Genomic DNA, 26,664 nt, shown 5'->3' on the forward strand with positions numbered 1-26,664 from the left:
ACACCATGATCAAGTGGGATTTATCCCAGGAATGCAAGGATTCTTCAGTATACGCAAATCAATCAATGTGTTAAACCATATTAATAAATTGAAGAACAAAAACCATATGATCATCTCAATAGGTGCAGAAAAAGCTTTTGACAATATTCAACACCCATTTATGATAAAAAACCCTCCAGAAAGTAGGCATAGAGGGAACTTACCTCAACATAATAAAGGCCATAAAGCCAACATCGCCCTCAGTGGTGAAAAACTGAAACCATTTCCACTAAGATCAGGAACAAGACAAGGTTACCCACTCTCACCACTATTATTCAACATTGTTTTGGAAGTTTTAGCCACAGCAATCGGAGAAGAAAAAGAAATAAAAGGAATCCAGGGCTTCCCTGGTGGCGCAGTGGTTGAGAATCCACCTGCCAATGCAGGGGACATGGATTCAAGTCCTGGTCCGGGAAGATCCCACATGCCATGGAGCAGCTAATAAGCCCATGTGCCAGAACTGCTGAGCCTGTGCTCTAGAGCCCGCGAGCCACAACTACTGAAGCCCATGAGCCACAACTACTGAAGCCCACGTGCCTGGAGTCTGTGCTCAGCAAGAGAAGCCACAGCAATGAGAAACCCATACACCTCAATGAAGAGTAGCCCCCGCTCGCTGCAACTAAAGAAAGCCTGCGCATAGCAACGAAGACCCAACACAGCCATAAGTAAATAAATAAATAAATAAATAAATAAATAAATAAATAAATAATCCATCCAAATTGGAAAAGAAGAAGTAAAGCTGTCACTGTTTGCAGATGACATGATACTATACATAGAGAATCCTAAAGATGCTACCAGAAAACTACTAGAGCTAATCAATGAATTTGTTAAAGTAGCAGGATATAAAAGTAATGCCGAGAAATCTCTTGCATTCCTATACACTAACGATGAAAAATCTGAAAGTGAAATCTAGGAAACACTCCTATTTACCATTGCAACAAAAAGAATAAAATACCTAGGAATGAACCTACCTAAGGAGACAAAACACCTATATGCAGAAAACTGTAAGTCACTGATGAAAGAAATTAAAGATGATACAAATAGATGGAGAGATATACCATGTTCCTGGATTGGAAGAATCAACATTGTGAAAATGACTATACTACCCAAAGCAATCTACAGATTCAATGCAATCCCTATCAAACTACCAATGGCATTTTTCACAGAACTAGAACAAAAAATTTCACTATTTGTATGGAAACACAAAAGACCCCAAATAGCCAATGCAATCTTGAGAAAGAAAAATGGAGCTGGAGGAATCACGCTCCCTGACTTCAGACTGTACTACAAAGCTACAGTAATCAAGACAGTATGGTACTGGCACAAAAACAGAAATATAGATCAATGGAACTGGATAGAAAGCCCAGAGATAAGCCCACGCACATATGGTTGCCTTATTTTTGATAAAGGACGCAAGAATATACAATGGAGAAAAGACAGCCTCTTCAATAAGTGGTGCTGTGAAAACTGGACAGCAACATGTAAAAGAATGAAATTAGAACACTCCCTAAGACCATACACAAAAATAAACTCAAATGGATTAAAGACTAAAATGTAAGGCCAGACACTATCAAACTCTTAGAGGAAAACATAGGCAGAACACTCTTAGACATAAATCACAGCAAGATCCTTTTTGACCCACTTCCTAGAGAAATGGAAATAAAAACAGAAATAAATAAATGGTACCTAATGAAACTTAAAGACTTTTTCACAGCAAAGGAAACCATAAACAAGATGAAAAGACAACCCTCAGAATGGGAGAAAATATTTGCAAATGAAGCAACTGACAAAGGATTAGTCTCCAAAATTTATAAGCAGCTTATGCAGCTCAATATCAAAAACACAAACAACCCAATCCAAAAATGGGTAGAAGACCTAAACAGACGTTTCTCCAAAGAAGATATACATATTGCCAACAAACACATGAAAGGATGCTCAACATCACTAATCATTAGAGAAATGCAAATCAAAACTACAGTGAGGTATCACCTCACACCAATCAGAATGGCCATCATCAGAAAATCTACAAACAATGAATGCTGGAGAGGGTGTGGAGAAAAGGGAACCCTCTTGCACTGTTGGTGGGAATGTAAATTGATACAGCCACTATGGAGAACAGTATGGAGGTTCCTTAAAAAACTACAAATAGAACTACCATATGACCCAGCAATCCCACTACTGAGCATATAACCTTAGAAAACCATAATTCAAAAAGAGTCATGTACCCCGGTGTTCATTGCAGCTCTATTTACAATAGCCAGGACATGGAAGCAACCTAAGTGTCCATTGACAGATGAATGGATAAAGAAGATGTGGCACATATATACAATGGAATATTACTCAGACATAAAAGGAAACGAAATTGAGTTATTTGTAGTGAGGTGAATGGACCTAGAGTCTGTCATACAGAGTGAAGTAAGTCAGAAAGAGAAAAACAAATACCGTATGCTAACACATATATATGGAATCTAAAAAAAAAAAAAAAAAAGGTCATGAAGAAAGACGCAGACCTACTAGAGAATGGACTTGAGGACACGGGGAGGGGGAAGGGTAAGCTGGGACAAAGTGAGAGAGTGGCATGGACATATATACACTACCAAATGTAAAACAGATAGCTAGTGGGAAGCAGCCGCATAGCACAGGGAGATCAGCTCAGTGCTTTGTGACCACCTAGAGGGGTGGGATGGGGAGGGTGGGAGGGAGGGAGATGCAAGAGGGAAGAGATACGGGGATATATGTATATGTATAGCTGATTCACTTTGTTATAAAGCAGAAACTAACACACCATTGTAAAGCAATTATACTCCAATAAAGATGTTTAAAAAAAAAAACTTATTAAGAGGGTAAATCTCATGGTAAGAGTTCTTACTACAATAAAACAAAAATTAAAAAAAGAAAGCTGATTCAACCCTCTAATCTCATTTTCTCCTGTATCCAAAGTCTTGGGTTCAAATCCCAGCTCTGCCACTTTTCTTTGCAGACTAATTGTAAAATATAGTATTAATATATAAAAAAAGTACCAGCTTGGTTGGCACTAAGTAGTTGCTCAATAAAGATTAGCTGCTATTATTATTATTATTACTCACATTTCCTATCTGCTTTATAATAAATACAGGTGAGAGTTTTCTGATTTTTAAAAAAATTATTTACTCAAAGACCAAAATAGGTTGGAAAATGTCTTCTTAACCATTATAGGTTTGGGTATAATTTGACATCCCCCCGCTATCAGCATGTTCTTAAGTTTTGTGTAAGCAAGTGAATGGAGTCTCTGCCTTTTGGGAATTTACAATCTAAAATGGATCAAGTAGTGAGACAATCTTGGAAAAGTCACATAAACAATCCCCAGCCACAATGTCTCAATTCTTCCATCCCTCAGGTCACAATTTCAGGAGAATGTTTATACCCATGAATTTAGTGAAGCCCTTGAATGAATCAACAAATACATGCTTAAGTGTTAGGGATTCCGTAATATATATCCAAAAACAGCCCCCAGAAAGTATTTGACCCCATATTTTTATTTTTATCTTTTAATTAATTTTTTTATTAGAGTCTAGTTGATTTACAATGTTGTTTTAGTTTCTGCTGTACAACAAAGTGAGTCAGTTATACATACACATATATCTACTCTTTTTTAGATTCTATTCCCATACAGGTCATTACAGAGTATTGAATAGAGTTCCCTGTGCTATTCAGTAGGTTCTTATTAGTTATCTGTTCTATACATAGTAGTGTGTCGACCCCATATTTTTATAAAAGCTGTAGTATTGTTATCTGTGTCTGTCTGTTTTCATTAAAAGAAAAGTTTTTCCCTTCTTGACTATCTAAAATATTTCAGATTTTATATTTAATAAGAATTTAAGGATTAATATGTTTAATGTCACCTAGATTTTTATCTCCAAAGGCAGCCAGTGTTTTCAGTTTCTTGTTCATTTCATGATGTATCCTCTCTGAGATATTTTTATACATATAAATGCACATATGTCTAGCTCTTCTTTTTTTAACTTAAAAAAATGGCAATATATTATACTCACTGTTACGCATCTTGCTTTTTCATTTAACACCGTATTTTGAAAATTGTTCACAATAAGTTTGTAAAGATACCCTTGATCTTTGGTATGGCTGCATAGTGTTTCATTGCTGTTTAAATTCGTTTTTTTAAACAATACCCTGTTCGATTTTTAGGTTGTTGTGAGCCTTTTTGCTGCTGCAAACAGTGCTACAGTGAGTGGCTTTATACATAGGCTATTTTCCACATGTGCAGGTTTATCCTGATTAACTCCCAGAAATGACAATGCTGGTTCAGAGGCAGGTGCTTTTGTAATTTTGATAGAAATTGCCAAATTGGCCTCATCACTGGTTGTAACAGGTTATACTCCTACCATTAATGTGTGAGAATAACTGTTAACTGCACTGCTCTGCCAACACAGTGTTTATTAAACCTTTCTCTGGGTTTCTGTTTAATCTTTCTTGTTTTGTTTTGTTTTGTTTTACTCTTACAGAGGTCAGCAGAACTGGCTACAGTTAGACCACCGAGTTCTTGACCACGATTTGCCCAAGAAACCAGGCCCAACCGTTTTGCACTTTTCTGTGAGGTATGTAACCAGAGACACATCTACCATCACCACCTGCCTCTTTTTTTTTTTTTTTTAGAAAAAAAAAATTCCTGGTGATCAGAGTCAGAGAATTTAAAAAAAGAAGGGACCGATCAAAAAATGATTACATGAAAGAGATTCTCTGCTGTCTTAGTCTGGGGAACATGTTAACATAGATACTGTGTAGAACTGTTTCCTTTGAAGATGAAGTATAGAATCACCTTCCTTTAGTTCTCAAAGCCCCTTGAATCCATTTAAAGCTGAAAAACGTATGTAATATATTTTAATACATAAACCTGTTTCTGACTCAACATCTAGATTTTTATAATTTGAAATATAGCAAACATTTACTATTACATTTTATGTAGGAATGTTTTCTAGAGACTATGGAAATAATTGAATTTTATACAGTTTCACACCTTAATTGGAATAGACAATAAAATGCAAACAAATGCTCATGGAAAGAATTATCTTAACAGTAGAGAAATCTGAATTCTGCTTTCCTGAAGAGACTGCTGGGAAGGAATCCTTGATTTGTTCTCTGAGCTCTGCTTGGGCAAGTCACTTAACCATACTTATTGGCCTCAGTTATTTCCTCCTGCAATGGATATATTCAACTAAATCAGTGATTTCTTAAAGCCAGCCGATGATGGAAATATTTTTTCACATTAATTATTCACACTCTAAGATAATAAAATGTTATAAAGAGTGATGCCCATGTTCCTTACCTAGCTTAAGAAATAAAACGTCACCAGTTTTGCTGAAAGCCCCTTCCTATGTACTAGCCCCTCTCCCCACCATCCTGAATTTGATATATTTTCATGATAAATTTTGTCTTCCTGGTCTGAAGCCAAATATGATAAAATAAGCTAAGGTAGGAGATTTCCCATAAATCTAAATATGTTTTCACAAAGCTGGATTAACGTAAAGAATGGACCCTAAATTCTGAGCTTATGTTATTTTTTGGATGTTGAACTATGCTTTGTTTTATGACATGATGGTGGAGGCTTTTTGTCTTTCTTTGGGGCAGGGTGGGGTTTGGTTATAGTATGTTTACCTGACAAAATCATGTCAATTTCCACAAACACTTGTTTCTTTTTTTTTTTACTTCTTTATGCTCCCTGTAATCCAAAAGTGTGATAAGATGTCCTGATTGTCCTTTTCTTTTTAAGTCTCTTTTTAACATGAATTGATGGTGATTGTGGATAGAGGCTGCTCCTTATGAAGTAAATAAAGCGTTGACAGCCCCCAATTTGTTTTTTGCTTTTTGCTCTGAAATCTTGTTTAGAATTTTTTTCTTACCACCAGAAGTCACATTTTTAAAACCCAGGAAGGAGGTAGCATAATGGTGATTTGTCCAGGAGCGTAGCATGTATGGAAAAGTACACAGAAATCCTACAGAAAAACGTAGGAGTTTCCTGGAAAGAGTGTGATATGAGTGCTTGTGTCCATGGAAATGGAGAAAAAGACAAACACAGAACAGCAGCAATAGCAAAAAATGTATATTAGTAATTAAGCAGGGGTCAGAGAATAGAGAAGCTTTCATCTCTTATTATGTAGGGAAAATTGCTCAACATAATCAGTCTTTTTTCACAAAGAATTATCACTGTAAACATTTCAAACTTTATGAAAGTATAGAGTGAAAAGGAAGAATTACTCTCCACCAGGCTGCTCCCTCACTTTATCCCCAGTTCACTCCCCTTCTTAGAGAAAAGTAAGGCTGGTAAGTTGTTTGGTGACTTACTTTTTTTTTTTTTTAACCTGGAGATCTTTCCTTGGGTATATAGAAATCTACTTTATTTCTTTGCACTTCCATAATTTAGCTATCCAGGCTACTATTAAGCATTTAGGCTGTTTCCAGTGACTTTATTAAGATGCAGCTGGCAGTTAACATCTTTACACTTTCATCTTTGGGCACATATGTAGTGCTTCTGTAGCCTAACTACTCAGTGCCATTTATTTAGTCAGCAGATTTGTGTTCTAGTTCTTTGACCACTACTATCTGGTCTATTTTTGGTCTCAAAATGCCAGCGGAGAAAGCTGTGTCTTCCCTTCTGTACAGTCATTCATAAGGCGGCCCTGTCATTCCAAAGCGAGTTCCTGGGATTCCGGAGTTGCCTGCTGCCTGTTTGTGAGTTTCAGCGCTTATCTCACGAGTGTCCCGTAATCACTTAGCTTTACTTTCCCTGAACTACTTCCATGTTTAAAAGCCCTTATAGAGTTTTTAATTATTCATTTAATTCTTCTTCCCAACAGTACGGTGAGGTCATAATAGTCTTTGTTATTATTCCAATTAAGGACTTGTTGTTTCTCCAATTTAATTAAGGAAATGATAGAGCAAAAGCACACACCAAGGAATTAAGTGAACTGACAGAGGTCAGCGAGTGGATTGCAGTTCTTTGGAGGTCTCACAAATGGGACTGTGGCCACCCCCAGTGACGTCAGTGGCCTCTCAGAGGGTCTCTAGCCTCCTCTTTTAAGAAAACAGGACTGCCGGTGATACTCACATCATAGCAGACATCACCACCACCACCCCACCACCCCCAGGTTGCCTGGAGTGACAACACTTTTGAGTCATTGAAGAATACAACCAAAGAGCATTTGATTGTATTTGGACATGTGGTCACCATAGAGGCCTCTAGAAATACACATGGTCTCTTTTTTTTTTTTTTTTTTTGGAGGTTTTGATATGTGTAGTTTTATTAATGTCTTCTCTCTCTGTTGCTCTTTCATAGTAATAAAAAGAGCAAATCACTTCACACCAAAATGGAACAATACAGAATTCAAAAATGGAAACAGAATCTCTCGGAATCAAACATTTATCGCAAAATGAACGCTTTCAATTTTTAAACATACAATCACTTTTCTTTATACTTAACTCAAAATTAGTAAACAGAATTTTATTCAGACTTTACAAATATCCTTTACATTTAGCCTGAGATTAAGCATGAGAAAGTTCAACCTGAAGTTAGACTTCATTACCCAAACACTTCAGCATCTGAAAATAAAGCTGAGGATGAATGTTCATTTATCAAACATAATTTAAGCATTCCAATAAACTCTGACAATGAATAGTGACCCAAACCAAACTTTTAACTTGCTCTGGTCTACATGATCTTCAGAGCCTAAAAGTACCTATTATTTAATAATGATTTTAAAAAGTCTTCAAATGACAAATTATGAAGGTGTGTCCAGATGTGGAATTTTAGTTCAACATTTCTATAGCTGCTGCTTTAGACTAGTATTAAAAAAACAACTCCCCAATCCTTATTATTCAACATGTACTTGAAAACATGTAGCAGCATGGTATAGTTTATTTTTATAAATATTAGTACCTGCAATAAAATATAAAATACAGTCTCCATTTTTCAAATATTAAGTCTCTGAATGCTTCATTCATCCTTTGGTTTCAAACCCATACGATGCACTCATATGACATTGCAGATTTAGCACTGAGACAAAACACTGTACATCTGTTGGGGAAGGAGGGGTGCTGTGGGAATACCAAAGCGCTACATCATAGAAAGGAAACGTTGAAGCAAAAATACTTTCTGAATATATACTGTACATTATGTAAACAAACATTCATAATAAGAATCAACACAGGCCAAAATACTGTTTTCTAGGAAATCAGAGTCTTTTTTCTTTTAAATCACACACACTGAAGATGCTTTTTGTTAGGAAAAGAATGGAGCCTGTTCCTGTATTTGCTTATGTGCTTAAATATCTTGGAAACAAGTAATTGTTGCATTCATTTGCTAACGGTTTGTCCTCTTACTTGGCTGGCTGTTGCAAACAGGAATACAGTACTATTTCAGTACCTGTTCTTCACGTAATACTAGCTACGTAATATAGAATTAACTCATCTTTATCAGTCCATATTAATAATATAAATAGATTACATGAAGCAGTGAATTTCAAAATTTGTGCAGGGGAAACTAGTTGATAATTTGTTTCCAGTAAGGCTAGTAGCAAAAATAATTACTACAAAGTCAGTCCAAGCTAGTAGCAAACCCCTGATTTAGCAAGCTGAATCAAAGTTTGAAGTTAGTTTATTTCCTATATTACTGTGCAAATCTAGAGTTTCCTATGTAAGAGACAGTGCTGGCAGCATCAAAGTCCTGCAATAAGAGAATGAAATACTGATTAGGTTTTCAGAATGCCAGAGATACTATATGAAGAAATTTGAATGTCTTAATGACGGTGTCACAGCAATGGCCTCAGGATTTCCTTAATGAATCACAAACTAAGAAAGACGATTCATTAGTCAATAAAGTTCTCAATCAAAAGCCTAAATGTGAAGCAAACAATGATAAAGACACAAAATCAAAGATGCCTTTTCTACTATGACCATCTGGAAGAATTTCAAGCTTTAGGTCAACATTGTGTACCAGTAGCGGCCTCTCTAACAGGAAAAAACTGAGTCATGACTGTCCATCCCTTTTCAAAGCTTCCAGTCTTTGAAGGAGCGCATTTCCAAATGCTTCCCGGTAGGCAGGGCTGAGTGTATCCAACAAGGAGTAGACTGTTTCATGGCAGGGAGTCTGTAAATGATCATCCACCTGGGCGAAAGCATAACCTACCACCCTGAGCCCGGCTTCAGTGAGCTCCAGGCAGTATCTATTCCTTTCTCTTGTTTCCACATTGATATAGGCCACATCGTCTGCACAGCGCAGGGTTTTTGAGACAAACATGGTGTTAACAGCAAAGAGAACATCGTTTACAACTGCTTCAGCTTCCAGCCTCATGTCTTTCATATCAGTTCCTTCAAAGCCATTAAGCTCTGCATCTTCTTCAAATGCTGACACACTGCTCAGCTCCATGGGATTACAGTCTGTTTCCATTCTGCAAAAATAGTTGGCGAAGACTCCGAGAGGGCAGCGGCCGCTTCGAGGGGTTCGGCTCGGTCTCTTTTGATATCGGGGTCATTGCCTTTCCCGTCAGCAAGTACTGCTGAATGCCCTGGAACTCGGAGTCGCTCCCTCGCGGACACCGAGGTGTGTACGTGCTGAGGAGTTAGCACACAAGGGGAGAGGATTCGCCACAGAAGTAACGCGAGATGTGCATGTGAGTCACTGTTAGTTTCATTGCTAACAATTAAAAATATCCAAATGTAGGGGAATTCCCTGGCGGTCCAGTGGTTAGGACTCAGTGCTTTCACTGCCGGGGCCCGGGTTCAGTCCCTGGTTGGCAAACTAAGATCTCGCAAGCCGCGAGGCAAGGCCTAAATAAATAAATAAATAAATAAAGCTTAAAATATCCAAATGCCAACAATGAAGATGGTTTCAGGAAGTGATGGCATTTTTACAGTGAACAATTGATCGCTGTAATAAAAGACATCAGATGAAAAGGTACATTGCATTTCAGAGCTCCCCCAGAAGGAGAGGAGTTGCCTATCTGAATCACTGTAGGAAAATTTTTAAACAGTCACCCCTCCAACCCCCAAAACCTCCGCATTCCTGGCCCAGATTCTGATACCGTGCGCTGGAGACGGTAAATGGGATCTGGGGCAAGTTGGTTGTGAATTAAAAAGGGATCAGGGGACACAAAATAACTTGGCAGAGTATTATGCAAATATAAGAAAATGTCATTTTTTTAATTGTAGCATTTATGAAAAAGAAAAATACCATACAGTTTTGCTCTCCAGAAGTTTCCTCTCTATTGAAATGTAGCATTAACCCTGTGGCAGGCACTGGGTTAGATATTTGACCTGTATTGTCTCATTGATTCCTGAGCTAAACACTGGGGTTCTACAGATTTGCAGGGAAAGACTTTTCTCCAAGTTCATATCCCCCAGGATGCAGGGAGCGGCTCAGAAACACATGCCGCTTCTGCATGGAAGGAAGAAAACATTTAAGGTGAATGCACTTAGTTCTCTCTTTATGAACTTCAGGATTAAACCTTTGTCTTTGCTTTAGTTATAAAATCTCAATGATATGTACTAACTATGTGTGTAACACATATGTGTATAGACGCCCCATAATTTATTTATGCACCATAATTCATTTAACCCATCCTCTGTTTCCCTGTGAGTCCAAACGCCCCCAGGCTGCTGGGGGACTCCTCCAGCCCCGGCGTTGTTATCTGCTGCTGTAAATTATCATCCACAAACACATGGGCCTCTTTGGTAATGCAGCCCAGATGTAAGCATTTGAAAAGCTTGATAGTGAGCAAACAGGCATTTAATTCTCAGGGGGTGGCAGGGGAACTGCGGGTGACCTCATTGGAAAAGCTCCCATCCCCTCGCGGGGGGGGGGCAAGCCGAGGTGGCTCTGGCTGGTACCACCCAGCTCCACAAAAAGCCAGGATCTTGGGTCTTTTACCCCCCTTATTCATCGGACTACCTCTTGCTTTTTTTTTCTTTCTGGTCCTCCTTCTCCTCTTCCCCTCTCTTCTTCCTCCTATTTCCAAATCTCCTTTGCTATGCGCATGACTGTAAGTGGCCACTCAGAGGTACCCTAAGTATTGTCTGTCTGTGACGCTTGGGGGTGAGAATTCGCCGCGTGTGGAGAGTCCTAGTAGGAGATGTGGGGAAAGACTACTAACTTTCTGTCAAAGTTGCTGCAAACACAGAGCCTTTGAAAGACTTTTTTCAGTCTTTTAAGCACACTTTGGCCTGGTTCTGGAACGTTCGGCCTTTAGAAAGAGTTTAACTCAAGGAAGCATTATGACTACAACTCGTGGGTCCACATCATTCCACCTGATTTTTTTAAGAAAGACAAATATATGAAATACAACCCAACAGGTAAAGATTCTGGTGAAGAAATAGATTTATTGATATAGAAAGAAGTTCCCAGTATATTCTAGGGGAAAGAAGCAGACCACAGGATGGCACTTAAGTAAAAGATATGAGTAGGAGGGCTTCCCTGGTGGCACAGTGGTTGGGAGTCTGCCTGCCAATGCAGGGGACACGGGTTCGAGCCCTGGTCTGGGAAGATCCCACATGCCGCGGAGCGGCTGGGCCCGTGAGCCACAATTACTGAGCCTGCGCGTCTGGAACCTGTGCTCCGCAACAAGAGAGGCCGCGACAGTGAGAGGCCCGCGCACCGCGATGAAGACTGGCCCCCGCTTGCCACAACTAGAGAAAGCCCTCGCACAGAAACGAAGACCCAACACAGCCATAAATAAATAAATAAATTAAAAAAAAAAAAAAAGATATGAGTAGGAAAAAAGTTTAAAATGTTAACAGTAATTTATCTCTGAGTAGAATGATTGTGGGAATGACTTTTGCTTGTCTATATATATTTTTTCCTACGATGAACGTATTAAGCAATTTTTAAAAAACGCGAGTGTGAAGAGTGATAAAATGAAGAAAAGGTAAAATGTTTGTGACTGGGTAGCCGTGAGTTATTTTAGAGCTATCAAAGAGTAGGTAATTTACAATAAGGAGAGGACAGGAAAGTTCACCTCTTCCCAGAGGAATGTGATTAAAAAGCACCGAGAAATAACGGATTTCTCCTACTTTGGGCCCAGCAGAGGTATCTGAGGCAGATGTGTGAGTTAGCCAGAGCTCTTTGCACGCCACCACACTTCCATCTGAACGATATCCCAGAACCTGGGGAAAAAGTCTGTTAGTTGCCTTAATATTGACCATGACCTCCTGGCCTAACCCATTCTTGAACTTCCAGGCAGGTGGTAAGGGGCCTTCGTCTTTGAGGAGTCACCATCCTGATCCATATGAGAGTTCCAGAAAGACACAGAATCCTTCAAAACTCAATCCCGATTCCAGTTTCTAATTTATTTTATTATTATTATTGTTATTTATTTTATTATTTTTGGCTGCGTTGGGTCTTCGTTGCTGCACGCGGGCTTTCTCTAGTTGTGGCGAGCGGGGGCTACTCTTCGTTGCGGTGCGCGGGCTTCTCATTGTGGTGGCTTCTCTTGTTGTGGAGCACGGGCTCTAGGCACGCGGGCTTCAGTAGTTGTGGAATGCAGTCTCAGTAGTTGTGGCTCGCAGGCTCTAGACCACAGGCTCAGTAGTTGTGGCGCACGGGCTTAGTTGCTCCACGGCTTGTGGGATCTTCCCGGACCAGGGCTCGAACCCGTGTCCCTTGCATTGGCAGGCAGATTCTTAACCACTGTGCCACCAGGGAAGCCCCCGATTCCAGTTTCTTACAGGATTATATTTCTGTGTGCTCCCCAATCACATATCAGACAGTGTTTATGGGAATCTGCTCAGTCTTTTCTGTAATCTGTCCTCAGGGTGACATCAAAAGGGCAGAAGGAAAGCATTAGTATTATGATGGGTGACAAGGCTGTAGGGTACAGAAGTTCAATGCTTGGCCTTTAATGCACGGTTTCTCAGTAGCAGTACTATTGACATTTGGGGCCAAGTAATTTTTTTTTTTTGGCCACACTGTGTAGCATGCGGAATCTTAGTTCCCTGACCAGGGATCGAACCCGTGTCCCCCTGCAGTGGAAGCGCAAAGTCCTAACCACTGGACCGCCAGGGAATTCTGGGGCCAGGGAATTCTTCACTGAAGGGAGCCATGCTGTTCTGTAGGATGTTTGCAGCACCCCTGGCCTCTACCCATGAGATGCCAGGAACACTCTCCAAGTCAGGACAATCAAAAAAATGTCTTCAACATGGCCAGATGCACTTCACTCCATCCCTTAAGAACCAATGCTTTAGCATTGCTCTTGGGTTCTAACCCTAACTCTCCCGTGTATTACCTGTGTGGCCTTTGGCATCCTCTGTGGGCCTCTTTCCTCACCTAGAAAATGGAATAGGAGCTTGTGGTAATACACAGGGTTGTTGGAGGATTATGCATGTTAACATGTAACGAAGACCCTCAATAAATGTTAACCATTTTTATGATGTAATTAACAGAGGCTGCCTCAACCACATGTTCAATGGGTAAAAAATTCCTTAATGTGATATACGGCTACTGAATATGGAAGTTTGGAGACTGTCTGGCTTGGGTCTGACCCACTCACTTTTGCACTGGGTGGACGATTTCATCATTTGTCTCCATCATTCACTAGTCCCAGCCATCCCCTCCCTGAAAACTTAACCTCTCCTGCCTCTTCCTGTCTCCTTCTCAGAACATCTGTCCCTACTTTGCTCATGGTGGACGGGAGCAGGCTATTTTGCAGTTTGAAGCAAGCGCTTGGAATTCACCACGGGACCCTAACACTTGACGTTGCCTGGGGCAAAAGACTCCCTCCCCGTTCAGACAGGTCACAGCGAGGCCCTTACCCTCCTGGGCCTCCAGCTCTTCCCTGGAGAACTCAGAAAGAGTCACAATGTGGGAGAGGAGCGGCAGGGCAGGTTTTTACAGGCTCACACCTGGAGGGCCCTCTCTAGTTCTCCTTGGGATGCCTGGAAATTCGGAAGTGAGGCAGAGTTTTCCTGGCAGGGGAGCACATTGTAGAAGCAAATAATTCTTCCCTTGGGGAATCCTCCAAGAGTGCACCCCTCCCAGAGATGAACGGGAACATATGGGACTCTCAGAAGTTGTGCATCGTCGTTTGGAGAAAATGAAATACACTTAAATTATACCGCTGTCTTCAGCGTCCATTATAAAGCAGGACTATGAGGTTGCAGGGTAATTACAAGCAATAAATACAGCTCTCCCTGCTCGGGATGTGGATTAGGACCTGATAGAAATCTACTTAGGCAGGTGGCTGCAATGAGTGCCTAAAATTACCCACAGTAACTGAATGAAACCTGGAACGAGGCGTTTGAATGCAGCCCTTACGGGACGCCAGTCACCAAGTCAGCATTGTTCAGAATGCGAAATAATTGAGTCATTCTTGCCCAATTCGCCTTCTTTGATGCTATCGCTCAGACATAGCAAAGATTCTGGAAAACAAAGAAAATATACTCAGTTGGGGAGATAAAGTGGTCAGAAGAATATTCGTTTCAGAGTGGTTTCCCATTCTGTCAAAATGGACACCTTTGTAGCATGTTGCTTCCTTGAGAGAAAGAGCTTAGGAAAGGTAACTGGAATTTCCATTCTTGTTGTTACAGCTGAAGTTTTAGAGAGGTTCCCAGTGAAGTGTGCACCTTCTGTTATAGACCCCCTGGTAGGCAGATAATAATAACATAGTAATAATCACCACCGCTCATTGACCGCTGAAATACATGCCACCCACTAAGCTAAGCTGAAAATCTCTCTCATGTCTCTGGTGTGGAGGCAAGTAAGGAAAGGGAAGCACGGAGAAGCCAAGCAGCTGGATCAGTGTTAGGGCTGGACTTATCCTAGTTATCTCCCCAACTCTGTGGTGTTGACTTTTTTTTTTCCTTTTCTTTTTTTTTTTGGCCACACCATGCAGCTTGCGGGATCTTAGTTCCCTGACCAGGGATTGAACCCAGGCTGTGGCAGTGAAAGTTCAGAGTCCTAACCACTGGACCACCAGGGAATTCCCTGTGGTGTTGACTTTTGAGCATGATGAATAAATGCCATTGGAGGAAAACATGGGCCACTACATGGCAGTGACCATTAAAGGACAGCCCATCCCAAACAACCAGAGTCTTCTGCTTTTCGACACACGTGTATTGTCATCTCGCTGACAGGCCTGCCCCTCCTCCAAGCCAATTATGTCATATCGTTGAGGCTGATGTTCTGTTATCACCGATGATCGGTTAGGTGAACACCTGTCCCATCAAGAAAGGGGGGGAAATGCTAATGGGAGGAACACGAAAAGCAGAGACAAAACCTCTTCTCAAGAAGGCAAATTCTCAAGAAATTACACTTGTGAAGTTGTGTGAGGTCTGTCTCCAAAACATATGCCTAACCCAAAAGCCTGGGTTTGTTTAGAGGCTGAAAATTGAACCGTGGGCTTTTTTTTTTTTTTTTGAAAGAGATTAGAAGTGGTCCCTGATCAGATTCAGGGCCAGTTGCTTCTCGGAATGTTTGGTGATATTCTTTTTAAAGTTTTTTTTAATTTTTATTTATTTATTTATTTATGGCTGTGTTGGGTCTTCGTTTCTGTGTGAGGGCTTTCTCTAGTTGTGGCAAGTGGGGGCCACTCTTCATCGCGGTGCGCAGGCCTCTCTTGTTGCGGAGCACAGGCTCCAGACGCGCAGGCTCAGTAATTGTGGCTCACGGGCCTAATTGCTCCGTGGCATGTGGGATCTTCCCAGACCAGGGCTCGAACCCGTGTCCCCTGCATTGGCAGGCAGATCCTCAACCACTGCGCCACCAGGGAAGCCCGAACCGTGGGCTTTGACTTCACAAAATCTTAGTGAAATCACTCACAGTAAGCACGCAGAAGGGAAACAATATCCTTTTGCCAAAAAAGGGCTGAAACAAAAGGTCTTTATTTTATGTCTGGGATAGTCCGTTTCATTTCATTAAGAAGCCCTAGATTTTGTTTTCAGTTCATGGTACGTGTTGATAGGTGCTCCTGGGGAGGCATTGTCCCGGAGGACCATACGTACATACTGTTCATACCCTCTATAAATATAAAGTCATTACAGTGGCTCCCTTGAGGGAGAGATGGGATTGTGGATTCAGAGAGCAGGTAATCGGATCCCCAGGCAGAAAGGTAGAAGGCAACAGGGCGGATCGCCAGAAAGTAGTGGGAAACAAGATAGGGACCTGTTTACTGGAACTAGGATATAGTTGGGGACCTGAGCTTCAGAAGCAAGAGGAACCCAATTTCTAGTACAAAGGTATCTGTGGAGAATTGGACAAGCCACAAGTTGATTTGGTGCTAAGCCACCCAACTCCCTGCATATGGTCTGTTAAATTCTTGAAGACTAGCAAGAGGTCTGGCTAATATGCCCTCTCCCTGGAATGCCCTTCCAACCTTCGTTACCTGGTGAACTCATGCATTCTTTAAGACTCGGCTCAATTGTCTGAGGGTACACCGTGTCCTGTGACACTTAGTCCTCTGGATTTCAGTTTGGCAGCCTTCTCCCTCTTGATTCATAAGCTGATTTAATGGCATTCCTCCCTTGGGCCCCATGGCATTGTGTACATTTTATACTTCATTGTGATTGTTATTGTAGGAAAGCATCCTATCATACTGGTTTGAAATATGAACTTTGAAGTCTGGAAGGCCTTAGTTTGAATCATGGCTCCACCACTTTCTACCTGTATGGCTTGGGGAAGTTGACTTTACATCTCTATTTCTCAGTTTTCTTATCTGTAAGATAGGTTCATAACTTGCTACCTCTGGCATCTGGTTGTACTGAAGTTAAATGAAATGATGCGTGTAGAGCCCTTTGTATTGTCCCTAGCACGTGGGAAGCCCTCTAGTATCCAGTAATGTGGATTCTTTGGTTTCCAGCAAAAGAAACCAATTGTGGCTAACAGAATTGAAGGAAAACTGGACTAACAAAGCCTCAGAAAAGATAGGAATCCAGGCTCTGCAGGGGTCTAGGGAGCAGAAACCAATGGACAGTTTCATCCGGGTACCACTGGCAGAACAATAGGCTCCAACAATCTTTGATCGATAGGTCATTGTAATCATATTTCTATTCCAGGGTGAAGAATTTGACTGGTCTAGCTTGGTCACATGCTCCTACCTTGGAGAAGGAGTTCCAGCTGAGTAAAAGGAATGTGCTCAGCTGTTTTACATCCAACTGGTGATCCTTAAGGCTTTTGCCTATGTGACTCCCGCTAAAGACCATTGCAGATTTATTTATTTAATAACGCAAGCACAGGATTTAAAAAAAAAAAAAAGTTTTGAAGACAGTGGCAAAATGTGAATGAAGGTCAGAATCTTAAATATTAAGGAATTATGAACTTTGCTAGTGTGAAAATTCATTGAGGTTATGCTTTTAATACGATCCCTCTCTGTTAGAGATATATACTGAAATAAGTAAAAATGAAAGAATCACCGAATCTTGGCATAGATAACAGACCCTGAGTTCTCCTAATCTGACCTGGGACTCTTATAGGGCAGGAAGACCCTTCCAAGACTATTTTAACTTTTTAAAAGGTGTTTCATAGGTTGATCCAAAATCTATCACCTTGTATTTTTTTGGTCCACTGATCTGGTTCTGCCTTTTTTTTTTTTTTTTAATTATTATTTATTTATTTATTATTTATTTATTTTATTTATTTATTTTTGGCTGTGTTAGGGCTTCGTTGCTGTGTGTGGGCTTTCTCTAGTTGCAGCGAGTGGGGGCTACTCTTCGTTGTGGTGCGCGGGCTTCTCATTGCAGTGGCTTCTCGTTGCGGAGCACGGGCTCTCGGCGCATGGGCTTCAGTAGTTGTGGCATGTGGGTTCAGTAGTTGTGGCTCATGGGCTCTAGAGCACAGGCTTCAGTAGTTGTGGTGCACAGGCTTAGTTGCTCCGCGACATGTAGGATCTTCCCGGACCAGGACTTGAACCCGTGTCCCCTGCATTGGCAGGCGGATTCTTAACCACAGCGCCACCGGGGTAGCCCTGGTTCTGACTTTTGAAACAATAGAGAACAAACGTACTTCTATTTTACTTGTTTCTGCACACAATTATTTAGGGCTTAGCTTTCCTTATAAATGCTGGTTGTGTGAACAAGTGAGGCAGCCAGGAGGAGGTTCCACTGAAAAGCATTGTCTACAGGAGTCAAAGGGACCCAGAGCAAGACCTCCTCCTGCCTGTGCATGTAGGCGGATCTCTAAATTCAGTTTCTGCATCTGTACAATGGGAATAATGATAGGTATCTCCTTTCCAGGGTTGTTGTGAGAATTAAATGAAAGAACGCATGGAAAGCACTCAGCATGCGACCCGGCACTTAAGTAAGAGCTCAAGAAACATTAGCTGTGATCCTGCTGCTGCACTTTCAGGCTGCCCACCGAAAACCTGCCCATCTTATCTCGGTTGACAGAGATAAAAATACTTGTAAAAGCAAAGGAAGCAGGGCAAAACCATCACCACCTAGTTGAAACAGAAGGTCCTTCAGGAAACTTCGTTACACAGGTCATCTCAGCCCTGTGGCAGCAGCAGGCCTTGAATCCGCCATCGCAGGGACTTGGTACTCTCTGCTTCCACTCCATCAGCCCCTGCGCTTGACTTGTGTCCTTTCTCTCCCTCCTGGCTTCTGCTTAGTGCCTTTCTCTACCTCCACTGTTTCCCTCTTTTTTTTTTTTTTTTTTTTTATAATTTTTTTTTAAAGATTTATTTATTGATTGATTGATTGATTGATTGCTATGCTGGGTCTTCGTTTCTGTGCTAGGGCTTTCTCTAGTTGTGGCAAGCGGGGGCCACTCTTCATCGCGGTGCGCGGGCCTATCGTGGCCTCTCTTGTTGCAGAGCACAGGCTCCAGACACGCAGGCTCAGTAATTGTGGCTCACGGGCCCAGTTGCTCCGCGGCACGCGGGATCCTCCTAGACCAGGGCTCGAACCCGTGTCCCCTGCATTAGCAGGCAGACTCTCAACCACTGCGCCACCAGGGAAGCCCCACTGTTTCCCTCTTGACCTGTCTCTCTCGTCTCTCAGTCTCTCTAAGAGACCATACATGATGGGTTTGTCCGTTCCTTACCCCGTATAAGGAGCCTCTGATGGGCTGATCTCTCTTCTTCCCAGCCCACCTCATAGGATGCTCACCGGCTTACAGACTGGTTGCCTTTGAGTCAGGTGACTGTCCGTGGTCTGTCTGGCCATGGCCAGGAGACCAAAATTGACGGGAGAATACTCAGATGGTAACTAACTCTTGGTGAAAGCCAAATTATGAATGTTTATCACATTACCACAGAGATGCTATTTACCTATTGTATTTTCTCCACCTGGATTTCTTTTTATCCTATAGAATCCTGTTTTTTTCCTAGCCTTCAGGTATAGGTCAAATCCCATCGTGTCCTATCAGACTTTTTTTTTTTTTTTAAACATAATGCAAGGTTGCCAAGCCACACTAGTTAGGATTTCTTGAATTCCTACCACGTGCCAGGCACTGTAGTGGGCACTTCATAACGGTCCTCCTAGGGCCATCGTCATCCCCATTTTATAGACAAAGAATCTTAGACTCAAAGCTTAAGCCACATCCCCCAGGCCACATAGCATTAAATTCCAGAAAATGGATTTTTATTAACAACTGTTAGTTTTTATTGTTTTACATCCTTTTCTATTATCTCATTTACTCCTTCCAAAACCCTGTGAGGTAAGTGCAGTCATAACACCCATTTTAGAAAAGACACAGAGAAGCTAACGATCTTGCCCAAGGCTACACAGCTAATAAATGATGGAGCTGGGACTCCATATTCTATATGTTTCAGGTTCCCAAGCCTGCTTTTCCCTCCAACTCTTCATCTCCCCCTCCTGCCTTAATCCTTAACTTTCCCTTCTCACACACCTAACACTCATGAATCTTTGTTAAGCTCACTTATAGGTGAGATAAACCCTTGTAAGTGAAAATATAAAGGATTTATTCTCTTTCTGGAACTTCCCTTGATGATTCAGCATTAAGGGTGGAATTTTTCAAATGATTTTCCCGTCTCAGTGGTAAAATCTTTCACGGCCTTTTTAAGCTGCTGGATTTATTTCTCAAACGTTTCCTTATTGTGGAGAGGGAGGAAAAAATAAAAAGAGCAAATGCCCAAGGCCTGTCAGGATTTTGCGGAGCTAAGGACAAGACTCCCCCCACCGTGCCACTTCAGTCCGGGTTTATCTTGCCTCTCACCAAGTTGAGAGCAAGTTCTCTTCCAGGACCCTAGCTGTGAGCTCTCTTCGGGTATTAAGTCTCTTCATGCATTATTCATCAAGTGGGGCTCCAACAGTAGAGAAAACCTTCTAGGCCTTAGCTGGCCCACTCACCCACCCCAGAGCGCCTGCCTTCACCAGCCAGCTTCCACATGACGGGATGAGAAAAACACAAGACTCTCCTCCCCTCCCCACCTCTTGGTAGTAAGCTCTCTCCTAAAAGAGGGACCTGGCCTCATAGACTGAACGAGCAAAGGCCCAGAAAAGGCAGTGGAGGGAGCGAGGCCCAGAATGCCCTGATTTGCATGAGAAAGACCAATATTAAGTAGTACGAGAGCTCAGCTTCCAGCCAGAGGGAAAGCCTGGAGCCTGGAAGGATGAGAGGAAAGGAGGGAGGGTGCGATTGAAACTCTCCTGGTGGATGGGGGCGAGGTAAACGTGGGGCTCTCACACCCACCCCGAGTCTGCAAACCACAGAGCCACAGGTCTCCAGGTTCAATTATTTAGTAGCGCTTACTCAGCAGACTTCTGTTTTCAGCCCTCAGAGCTCAACTGGACTTTGTTTCGAAGCTGTCTCAGGTATTCTGAGCTCCCAGAATGTGTGTCGAAGAATGGGCAACCAAGAGTAAAGTTGGCTTTGCAGTTGGTGACCATTTTGGATTTTTCTTTAACTCACCTTCCAACACACAAAAGCCTTCTGTAGAAGATGTTATCTGCATATCCACATAGATTCATACATACACACAGGTGTACATACGTGTTGCAGATAGCTTTTAAGAGGGAAATAAAGCACAACCATCCCCTAGCTTCTGAAAATTCTCTGCGAGAAACAACATGAGGAAATGAAATCATGCAGAGAGAAGGGAAGGAATCTGAAGGAACAAACTTCTGTACTGTTTTTCAGGTTTTACATTGAGAGCATATCGTTCCTGAAGGATAAAACCACCGTGGAGCTGTTTTTCCTGAATGCAAAGGCCTGTGTGCACAAGGTAAGGGCCCCATTTGTTATGGTCAGTGACAGATTCCAGAGACACTGGAGAAGGAGGGAGCAATGGCAGGGGCTTTGTTTTCATGTTCAAATGGAGAAAAACAGGACATAATCTTTTTCATTGACATATCCTACCCCACCAAACAAATAAACCAAAAAAAAAAAAAAAAGAAAGAAAAAAAGGCAGTTCTTCTCAAATTCTGAGTTGGGAAGACAGCCATGTACAGAGGCATTGTGCTCACACAGAATTACCACGGCCTTAAATGCAGCTCATACTCCACACGGAATGACCCAGAAGGACACAAAGATGGATCAAGCAGACTGTGATCGAAGCCTCACAGAAGTCAGGCCAGAAATCTTTTTTAACAGAATACGGCCTACATTTATCGTAATTCAAAACCAGTCTCCTTTAGGGGCTTCTGCTCAAAGCCGTGTGTTTTAAGGCAGAGTCTCAGTTACCTGCGGGCAAGGGACCTGTTTTTGGCTTTGTTGTTTTTTTTATTTGCATCCAGTCCGTGGAGGATACACAGCTTTTGTAAAATTCAATACACACGAATTGCTAGAAAAATTATCCCATGCCTGGATGTTGCAGCCATGTCCGTCAGATTGCTGTAGAAGTTTTAGACACTCTCCATTTTTATCTTAGCTCCTTGCAGATAAGCATTGCTTTAAAGGCCTCTAGTCTGGCCTCCTCAAACCATACCCTGGGCAACTGGCAGGGAGTCTGTGGGCCAAGATAGGCTCAGCTGGAGCCCAGCTCCTCCCTTCAAGGTTATGGTCTCAGTGTTCAGGATCTCAGATCCCATGTCTGCTTCCAGGGCCGGTGGGAACCCCTTCTGCCCATATATATCACCCTAAATCTGAGGGGTGGCCAGAGACAGCTGGATGGTGCCTGGCCTGGAAGGGCAAGGGGGCAGACTGTGGGTTAGGACACCTGCATTGGTACTCCTCCCTCAGCCCCCAAAGTGTTAAGGGTGGCCCACTGCACACAGGCAGCTTTAATTAGTGTAAGACTCAGCAAGGAGCAGAGTTTTTGTTGTTTTTGTTTTAATAGCTTTATTGAAATGTAATTGACTACATAATTTTCTACGTCTTATTGGAAGTAATACCCTTGAAACGATCACTACAATCAAGATAGTGACTATAGCCAGCAACTACAGATCTGCTTTTTCTCACAGTAGAGTACATTTTCTAGAGTTTTATGTAAGTGGAATCATACAGTAGATAATCTTTTTGTCTTTTTTCAGTGAGCGTAATTGTTTTGATATTCATCCATGTTGCTGCATGTATCAATAGCACTTTGCTTTTTATTGCTAAGTAACATTCCACTGTGTGGCTATACCTTACATTGTTTTGTTTTTGCTTTTGTTTTTGTTTTTTTGGCCACACTGCTCGGCATGCAGGATCGCGGGATCCTAGTTCCGCGACCAGGGATCGAACCCGTGCCCACTGCAGTGGCAGCGCAGGGTCTTACCCACCAAACCACAGGGAAGTCCCTATGCCTTACATTGTTTATCCACTCGCCTGTGCTTTTTTTTTTTTCCTTTTTCTCTCAGTTTTACTGGGGTATAATTGACATATAATATTGTGTAAGTTTAAGGTGTACAATATGATGATTTGATATGTGCACATATTTCGAAATGATCCATTCACCTGTTGATGAACATTTAGATTATGCAAGTTTGGGGACTATTACAAATAAAACTGCTATAAACATCCATGTACAAGTCATTGTATGCACATATACTTTCTTTTCTTCTTGGGCAAATGCCTGGGAGTAGAATGGCTAGATCATGTGGTAGATAGATTTAACTTTTTAAGGTTCTGCCAAACTGTTTTCCAAAGTGGTTGTGCTATTTTAAATTCCCACCAGCAGTTTATGAGATTTCTAGTTCCTTCATATCCTTGTCAACACGTGGCATCAACATCTTTTCCATTTTAGCCATTCTAATAGGAGTGTAGTAGCATCTCACTGCAGTTTTAATTTCCATTTCCCTGATGACATATGATGTTTGAGAGTCTCTTATGTGCTTATTTTACCGTCAGTATATCTTCTTTATGTTTGAATCTTTTGCCCAATTTCTTTGGGTTGCTGTTTTCTTCTCATGAATTTTCAGAGTATATATATTCTGGATATAAGTACTTTATTGCTTATATGGATTACAAATATTTTCTCCCAGTCTGTGGCTTGCTGTTCATTCTCTTCATATCTTTCAAAGACTAAAAGGCTTTTATTTTGTTGAAGTCTATTTTATCAATTATTGAATTTATTGAATTATTGAATTAATTCTTTTTTTTTTTTTTTTTTGCATATGGATATTCAGTGGCTCCAGTGCCATTTGTTGAAAAGGCTGTCATTTCTCTATTACACTGCCTTTGCACCTTTAAAAAAAATTAGTGGTCCATATATGTGTGGGTTTACTTTTGGACTCTATTCTGTTCCATTGATCTATTTGTCAGCCTTTATGGCAATAATATACTGTTTTGATTACTGCAGCTTTGAATTGTGTATTGAAATCAGAACAAACCCTAACTTTGTTCTTTTTAAAAGTTGTCTTATTTATTCTACGTTTTTTGCATTTCCATATGGATTTTAGAATCAGCTTGTCAATTTCTATCCAAAACAAACAAACAACCCTACTGATACTTTTATTAGGATTGCATGAATTCATAGACCAAGGTGGGAAGAATTGACAGTTTAACAACATTGAGTCATCAGACCCATGAACAAGATATATATATATCCATTTATTTAGATCATCTTTAATTTCTCTCAGTAGTTTTCAGTATACAGGTCTTTTGTAAGTTCTGTGCCTATGTCCTACATATTATTTGATACAATTGTAAATGGTATCTTTTTATTTCAATTTCTGAATGTTCATTATCAGTATATAGAAATTGAATTGATTTTTGTATATTGATATTGAATCCTGCTAAACTCATTTATAACTTTTGGTAACTTTTTTGTAGATTTCATCAGGTTTACTTTATAGATCGTCTGCTAATAAAGATAGCTTTACTTCTTCCTTTTCAATCTGTGTGCCTTTTTATTAGTTGTCCAATTTATAGCCATAGTTGTTCATATTTTCTTATTATCCTTTTAACATGTGTAGTCTATAGTGGTATTGCCTCTTTTGATCCTGATATTAATAATTGGTATCGTCTCTCTTTTTTATTTCTTATCATTCTGGCCGGAAGTTTATCTGTATTGAGCCTCTCAAAGAATCAGCTTTTGGTTTCAACGATTTACTCATTGAAAAAAAGATTTTTTTCTACTTCATTGATTTCTGCTATGATCTTTATTAGTTTATATTTTATCATTATTATTGCCTTTCTTCTTCCTTTGGGTTTAATTTGCTCTTCATATACCATTCTCTTAAGATGAAAGCTGAGATCACTGATTAAAGATGTTTCTTTTCTAATATATGCATTTAGTACTGTAACATTTTCTCCTAAGTACTGATTTTGTATTCCGCAAATACTGATATGTTGTGTTTTCATTTTCATTCATTTGTAAATATTTTTAAATTTCCTTTTTGATATATCTTCATTGGCTCATTGTTATTTAGAAGAGTACAGTTTGGTTTCCAGAAATTTGGGGCCTTTTAGGGATCTTTTATTTACCTCTAATTAAATCTCATGGTGGTCAGAAAACACACATTGTATAAATTAAATTCTTTTAAATTTAATATGACTTATTTATGGCCCAGAATATGCTTCATCTTGTAAGTGGTCCATGTGCACTTGGGAAGAATGTGTATTCTGCTGTTGTTGGGTGGATGTTCTATAAATGTTAACCAAGTCAATTTGATAGTACTGTTTAAGTCTACTACTCTTGCTGATTGTGTGTCTACTTCCTTTATCAGTTATTGACAGAGAGGTACTGAAATCTCTAGCTATGACTGTGGATTTTTCTATTTCTCTTTGTAAGTTCTATCAGTTTTCATTTCATGTATTTTGAAGTTTTGTTATTAGGTTATAAGCATTTAGGAATGCTATATCCTCTTGACTATCTTTATAGAATGATCCTCTTTATCCTGGTAATATTCTTTATTCTGAAATCTGTTTTGATATTAATATAACCACTTCACATTTCTTTTGATCAGTGTTAACATGGTAAGTCTTTTTCCATCCTTTTAATTGTAAACTGTTTGTGTCTGTGTATTTAAAGTGAATTTCTTATAGACAACATATAACTGCATCTTGATATTTTTATCCATTTTATTTATCCATTTATCCATCTCTGTCTTTTAACTGGTTGTTTACATTATTTACATTTAATGTGATTATTGACATGGTTAAGTTTGTCTGTCTTGCTATTTGTTTTCTATTTGTCCCATCTGTTCTTTGTTCCTTTCTTCTGCCTTCTTTAGGATTTATTGAGTATTTTATGATTTCATTTTATCTCCTTTGTTGGATTACTAGCTATAACTCTTTGTTTTATTTTTTCTGTGATTGCTTTAGGGTTTATAGTATACATCTTTAACTTATCAAGTCTACCTTCAAGTGATCTTGTACTATTTCACATGTAGTACAAGAACCTTATAATAGTATATTTCTATTTCTTCATTCTCAGCCTTTATGCTGTCAGTGTCATACGTTTTATTTTTAGATGTGTTATAGATGCACATGACATTGTTATTGTTTTTGTGTAAACATTTGGTCATCTCTGTCTGCTTTTAAAATTTTCTCTTTATCACTACTTTGAACAATTTGATATAGCTTTCTCCTTCATGGTTCTTGTGATTGGTGTTTATTGAGCATCTTGGACTTGTGGGTTTATTGTTTTTATCAAATTTGGGAATATTTCAGCCATAATTTCTTCAACTATTTTTTTCTGTCCCCATCCATGCCTCCTTTGCAAACTCCAATTGCACATATACTAGGCCACCTAAAGTTTTCCCACAGCTAAGTGATGCTCTTTTCTTTTTATTTCTTTCTTTCTTTTTGTGTTTTACTTTGGTAATTTCTATTGCAGTATCTTCAATTTTATTCATCTTTTCTCTTGGAATTTATTCTGCCATTTATCCCACCCTGTATATTGAAGTTTTTATCTTTAGAAGTTTGAAATTTGGATCTTTTTTTTTTAATTTATTTTATGTATTTATTTATTTATTTTTAATTTTTGGCTGTGTTGGGTCTTCGTTGCTGCATGCAGGCTTTCTCTAGTTGCGGCAAGCAGGGGCTACTCTTCGTTGTGGTGCGTGGACTTCCCATTGCAGTGGCTGCTCTTGTTGCGGAGCACAGGCTCTAGGTGTACGGGCTTCAGTAGTTGCGGCTCGCAGGCTCTAGAGCACAGGCTCAGTAGTTGTGGCTCACGGGCTTAGTTGCTCCGCGGCATGTGGGATCTTCCCAGACCAGGGATCGAACCCGTGTCCCCTGCATTGACAGGCGGATTCTTAACCACTGTGCCACCAAGGAAGCCCAAGATTTGGATCTTTTTAAAATCTTGCCTGTGGCTACTTAACTTT

The 26,664-nt window shown here is 40.4% G+C and overlaps 1 protein-coding gene and 1 pseudogene across 5 annotated transcripts in view; one reads left to right on the plus strand and one right to left on the minus strand.

The window, feature by feature from the left end:
• Window positions 1-26,664, plus strand: part of FRMD4B (FERM domain containing 4B) — a 347,769-nt gene that overhangs the window by 232,368 nt on the left and 88,737 nt on the right. For all 4 annotated transcript variants that reach the window (XM_082346172.1, XM_082346169.1, XM_082346170.1 and 1 more), the window contains 2 exons: window positions 4,539-4,631; window positions 21,110-21,194. In XM_082346172.1, the coding sequence (XP_082202298.1) occupies window positions 4,539-4,631; window positions 21,110-21,194 (178 nt within the window). The remainder of the gene's footprint in view (window positions 1-4,538; window positions 4,632-21,109; window positions 21,195-26,664) is intronic.
• Window positions 7,435-15,413, minus strand: LOC309607791 (GSK3B-interacting protein pseudogene; annotated as a pseudogene). The gene has a single exon. The product of its transcript is annotated as a GSK3B-interacting protein pseudogene (transcript).

Source organism: Balaenoptera borealis (assembly GCF_965194805.1).
Source record: "Balaenoptera borealis genome assembly, chromosome: 12".
NCBI lineage: Eukaryota > Metazoa > Chordata > Mammalia > Artiodactyla > Balaenopteridae > Balaenoptera > Balaenoptera borealis.